The sequence below is a fragment of the Anser brachyrhynchus genome (assembly GCF_964034855.1).
Source record: "Anser brachyrhynchus genome assembly, chromosome: 14".
Lineage (NCBI taxonomy): Eukaryota > Metazoa > Chordata > Aves > Anseriformes > Anatidae > Anser > Anser brachyrhynchus.
The window spans coordinates 3,708,041-3,713,923 of NC_137709.1; the positions used below are offsets into that span (position 1 = coordinate 3,708,041).

The 5,883-nt window shown below is 53.7% G+C and overlaps 1 protein-coding gene across 1 annotated transcript; it reads right to left on the reverse strand.

The window, feature by feature from the left end:
* Window positions 1-207: 207 nt before the first annotated feature.
* On the reverse strand, window positions 208-1,194 carry NEUROG1 (neurogenin 1). Its single transcript, XM_080555828.1, has 2 exons — window positions 986-1,194; window positions 208-763 (listed from the first exon to the last, which is right to left on the reverse strand). Coding segments are annotated over exons 1-2 (540 nt in total). The 5' UTR covers window positions 988-1,194; the 3' UTR covers window positions 208-225.
* Window positions 1,195-5,883: the final 4,689 nt, after the last annotated feature.

Sequence of the window (5,883 nt, forward strand, 5' to 3'; positions counted from 1 at the left end):
CTTTTCACCTCGTCTGCGGCAGCAAATCTGTCGCTTTTCTCCCCGGCTTTTCGAAGGAGGAGAAGGATGGGGGGGGGGGGGGGGGCAGAAGGGGAACCCGGGGACTTGGGGAGAGGGGCTTGGGGAAGGCGGGGGGGGGGGGTGTCTTATTTTTTTCGGGGTGGGGGCTGGAAAGTGCAGCGGGAGGGTGCCCCCCCCCCCCCCTTTTTACCCCCCGGGGGAGCGCTAGCGGCAGGGAGCCCCGGGGGGCGCGGCGGGGGGGGGCAGCCCGCGGAAGCCCCGCAGGCCGTCGGGGGAGGCGAAGGCGCAGTCCTCGGAGGTGGCCGGGCTGCTGGGGCCCGAGGCGGAGGCGCAGAGCGAGGGGGGGGCCGGGGAAGAGCCGGAAAGCCACGAACCGGCGTCGCTGCCGGGGCTGGGGGGAGCCGGGGGGCCGCGGCAGGCGGGGGGGGGAGGGAGGCACTGCTCGGCCAGCCGCAGGGTCTCGGAGAGGGCCCAGATGTAGTTGTAGGCGAAGCGCAGGGTCTCGATTTTCGTCAGCTTGGTGTCGTCGGGGAAGGTGGGCAGGACGCTGCGGAGCTCGTCCAGGGCGGCGTTGAGGTGGTGCATGCGGTTCCGCTCCCGGTCGTTGGCTTTCACCCGGCGGCTCCGCTTCAGGGTGTGCAGCAAAGCCTCGGTGCGAGCCCGGCCTCGGCCCCGCCGCCGCCGCCGTTCCCTGGGGGCTCCGGGGGGCTCCGCGCCGCTGCTCGCAGCCTCCGAGGGCATCCTGCGGGAGAGAAGCCGGGCTCCGGTCACTACGGGAAGGGGGGAGAAGGGAAGGGGGAAGGTGCGAAGAAGCCGGGGAAGGGGTAAAGGGGTAAAGGGAGGGCGGGGGGAGGGAAAAAAAAAAAAAATCACAGGAAATCGAGTAACCCGAGGGAGGGATGGGGGGGGGGGGGGGGGGGCTTGGCCCCGACGGCACCGCAGGTGCTGCTCCCCCGGTACTCACATGGCAAGGCACGTCCCGGGGCCGCTGCTAAGCGATAACGGCGTAAAATAAAATAAAAAAAAAAAAAGTAAAAATAAATAATAATAATAATAAAAAAAACCCACGCGCGCACACACGCGGGGGAAAATAAATAAATAAATAAATAAAAAGCGAAGCTCCCCGCTGCAGGGGAAAGCGAGGGCGGCCTTCGGCTCCTCGGCGAGAGGAAAAAAAAAAAAAAAAAAAAAAAGAGGGGGAAAAAAAAAAAAGCAAGCGAGCGGCGGAGAAAGGCGGGGCCGGGGGGGGGGGTGGTGGGGGGTTGGGGGGGGGGGGGGATGATGTGGGCCACGCGACCGCTCTTGTCTTTGAAGTGCTGCGGGCAGCGATCCGCTCGTGTGAGCGGCGGCTTTGGCACACGACGGCGCCGCAGCCCCGTACTTATAGCGGCGGGCGGACAATGGCCCCGTGGCCGCCCCGCGGGGCCGCGCCGAGGCGGCAGGTCGGCCCCGTGCGCCGCGCCCTCCGGAGCGTGCCCGCAATTACCGCGGGCGGCCGCGCATCTGCCGCGACCCCCCCGCACCCCCCCCCTCCTCATCCCCTCCTCCCCCCCGAGCCCCTGCTTTTGTGTGTGTCCCCCCCCACCCCGAGGTGGTGGCCCCGGGCTGGGGGTCCCGCTCCCAGCGCCCGGTTCTGGTCCGGGGAGGCTGAGCGGGGTTGGGGGGGGTTTGGTTTTAATCTCGTGCTGAGAGTTTCTTTTTTTTTTTTTTTCTTTTTTTTTTTCTTTCTTTTTTTTTTTTTTTTCTCTTTCCACCTTGCAGTTTTCCTGCCCGTCGAAGCGAAAACGTTCTGAAATGGTAAAGGTTTAGCTCGACGCGGTTTTTTCAGCACTTGAATATCTGGGTGTTTTATCTCCGGCTCTTAGAGCTTATTGCAGGTGCTCAGAAAAGTTGCAAACTCCGCGTTAATTTCGCCTTACAAATTTCAGTGTTTCTGGACGTATACAGACAACTCTTTCTCTGTGGATACAAACAAACAAAAAAGGACCGTGCCGTTTTTATCCTAAAGCTGACCTAACTGCTGCCGTCCCCACCAAGTGCCCCGCTATCGCTATTTCAGGCATAGCTTCGGGAAGGTCAGCTCTGGAAGTATCTGATAAGTTTCCTGGGTCTGACATCTGGCTTCTTGCACCCTGCGTCCCCGTGCTGTAAGGAAGCCCCATTGTCAGCACTCAGGTACTTGGCTCCCTGGATGGTTTTCAGTTTCACCATCCATCAATAGTCATTTTTAGAGCTTCTGTGCCTGAACTCTGATTTATTTACGTAATTTTCCATGACATTAAATGTAGACTCATTCCCACTTCTGTGGGACTTTCTCCTATGCCTTTGATAAACAGGGAAAACTGACAGCAGAAGTTCGTGTCTTTATCTCAGCATTTTAATTTCATAGCGACTGTTCTTTGGCTCGAACCTGAGCGAGCAGTTTGCTGACTGGGGTTATTTCTCCTGCTTTCCACCCTCCCCACTTCGAGAGGATCCGTGACACCAGCAGACCGCCACAAACAATCTTCTTTGTGCTAAAAAGATCACTCCCAGAAGTGAGCAGTCCGAAAAGCCCTGGGTGATGAATATTAACGAGCCTCAAAACAGAAATACTTTTCCAAGGGCCGAGCTTGCAGGAGCAGCTTGCTTGGTGCTTTTTACCATTTTCTGGGGGTACGGACCTCAGATGCACAAACTAACCGGGCAAAACCAGGGCCTGGCTGTGCTGCGCAGGGACTGAGCTCTCTCCATCACCGGACCTGCAATCCAGCTGATGTTTTTAGGGCCCGCGCATACCTAAATGACTTTCTGCACTAAGTAGTTCCACTCCACTGGGCGACTCTCATGTCCTTAAGTGACGGCACGATCAGAGTCCTCGGCCAGCAGGCAGAGATCTGCGGTGGAGTTTCCAGCACAAACCACGAGAAAGTCAGAAGGGGCAGAAATTTAAAGGTTATGGAAGCATATGGCCAAAAATGTTAAACTTTTGTTAGCGTGCACTTTGTATACAGTGATATAAACTCCGGTGTTGGCTGCAACACTTTTATTGCCTTTTGTTTAGGTGTCTTTGAGCAGTCAATAGTTTATTCATTAAAATGTTTATGATTCCCTAGAGTTTCACAGACTTTGGCACAACCGATCACTTGTCTGAAAGTTTGCAGTGAAAGCGCATTATTCATTAGTCCTTATCCATCATTTGCAGTTTGTCATTTGTTATTCTCTTGTTTTAAAAGTTTGTGCTCCAATCAAGGAGGGGAGAGAGCACCATGTGTCTCTGTGATCAGTCACAGCCATGAATAGCCAGCGCTCAAGTGAGTGTTTCACAAACAACCCATAGGCTGAAATTTGTTTGCATAATCTATTCACTGAATACTTATGAATAACGAATGCATTCACAGAACCAGAATTGTTTCAGGAAGCCTTCGCAAACAGAAAGAAGTGCTAAATATCTTGGATAATTTATTCCCGATGAATAATTCAACCAGTTCTATCGCAGGCAGTCTACTAATTTTGCAAATAAATTATTCAGCCGACGCAGATAATAGCTCCTACACCTTATGGGCCTGCTCCTAGGGAAGTCAGCTGCCAAACTTTCACCAACTTTTCTGGGACTGGGAAAGAAAAAATCCCCAAATGGAACACAGCCTGTGTTCCCGGCACCTTGCTCATGGCCATATTCTGGCCTTTGTCCTTTGATATTAGGTTCTCCACCTGGATGTAAGGGGAACTGGTTTCTGATGGACTCGTTGAGGTTATTAGGTTCGTATTTTGAGCTCTAAGGAAGCCTACCGTAAATATGTCATCTATTTGCTTTGAGAGACGTTACTCTTAAAAAAAAGGGGAGAAAAGCGTGAAATGGCCTTTCTGACTGGAGAACCCGTAGGGGCACAGCTGGATCACCCCACCTGTGCCATGCACCGGCGGTCCGGCGTGCAAGGTGCCAAAGTGATCCCTTGAGACCAGAGAAAACTGTCACGGGGCAGCTCCGTGTGGCATGGTCATCGCTTGGGGGCCTGGCCTCAAGCATGAAGCTCGCTCCTCCACTTGCCCTTGGTTGATGTGTCACTTGTGGCTGGACTCCCAAAGGCTGTGAGCTGGGGAAGGAGGAAGAAAGGCTACTGGAGAGGTGTCGCACGGCTCCTGTGCGCAGCTCTGCTCTGAGTGCGCCGCCTCCAGCATCAGCTCAAGGAGAGGAGCCCATGCCCTGGTAGGTGCTGATCACACCCTGCGAAGCTGCATGGATCTCCGGGTTAGAAATCGGCCTTGCATTTCCAAACTGACCAGAGCTGTGGGGATTAGAGCAGGGGCAGTGCCACTCTTCTCTGCAAGCGGGGAAACGCACAGCTCACAGCACAACTGCGCCCGCAATGGGAAGGTGCCTTGGAGAAGTTAGGGGTGCTTTGCTTTTTCATAGGTTTAGGACATGCACAGATGCAACAACTCACCGAACTACGTTTTGTTACGTGAGGGCTTAAAAATAATGTGGTGAGGATGTCAAAGCAGTGTGTGGATCAGGAAAAATGCCACTTTTGTGCTCACAGTTTGAAAGCATCACCAGAGCGAGGCGGCAGAGCTGCCTGCAGAAGACGCTCGATCCGAATTTGGAGACGCGCCGTGGCTGGTGGCTGAGTCGTCGCCCTGGGAGCAGGGAGCTCGAGAGGGAGCCTTACAGGAGCAAAGGGAAGGTCAGGATGCCCAGGTCGCTGCCACAGCCCCGTTAGGACAGAGCAGCGAGGGGCTGGCGGCTCGGCGGGGTTGCGTGGGCAGCACAGAGCACGGCGGCTGCTCGCAGGGACGGACGGATGGACGGACAGACGGACAGATGGACGGACGGCGCTGTGCCCCCAGGACCGAGCCGGAGTCAGCTTACAGCTTGCGGCTACCGGAGGGTTCAGGGGTTCACGCACTTGCTGCTGGCTGATGCACAGCCCTGCCAGCCCGTGCTGGAAAGGTCTCAGGAGGCGGCGTTAACCCCTGCGGCAGCAGCGGATTTTTCTCCTATAGGTGGGGAGCCGCCTTGGGAGCAGCTCCAGGGCTCTTCCCGAGGCTTTATTTGGCCTCTTCCCATACCTGCCCCGCCAGCGTGAGGTTTCAGGCCGTGTGCTGGGGGCGCTGCAGGAAGGGCACTGGGTGCTGGGGGTCCTGGCACAGCACAGCTGACTCCATACCAAAATCCTACACGAGGGGCTCGGCCCCTTCCGAGGGCTCTGCAGAAATAGCAGGGATGCTCTGTCTGCAGGTTTCAAACGTGTGATCCAGCTTCTTCTTCCTTCTTCTTCTTCTTCTTTTTTTTTTTTTTTTGGAAGGGGGGGTAGTAGGTAAGCGATTGTTCCCTGCAAGCACAAATGTATTTTGTTTGTTGTAATTAAAATGTTTTAATGAGACAACCATAAAATCAACCATTAATTATTTTTTTTTCAAACACTTCTGCTTCCTTTTGAGCTAGGTCTATTTAGAAATAGTTTAGAGAGTAGCCTGCAGTTTTATTCTTTCTTCGGTATTATACACAGGAGTGGAGAAGTCATTTATAAATAATTACACAATGTTTTGGGTCTTTGGGTTTGTATAATATATCAAAGCGATTAGTACACGCATTGTTCCATTGTAAATGGTTTTTTTCCCTTCCTTTCAGTTTCACTTGCCTTGTCTTCTATCTAAACCTTTTTCGTGAAATCCTTTGTCTTCCTCATTCTTTTAGCTTGTTACAGTGCAGGGACATTCTTCTTATTCAAACACTCACAGCATGAGCAAAGAAAGCTACTTCTGTCGCATCTTAAGTTTTACCATAACTTTCTGGCATTTTCTTTTCTTCCAATTTTCCCAGACTACTGATAGGGTAATGAAGAATTATAACATACATCAATTATTGGTGCTCACGGT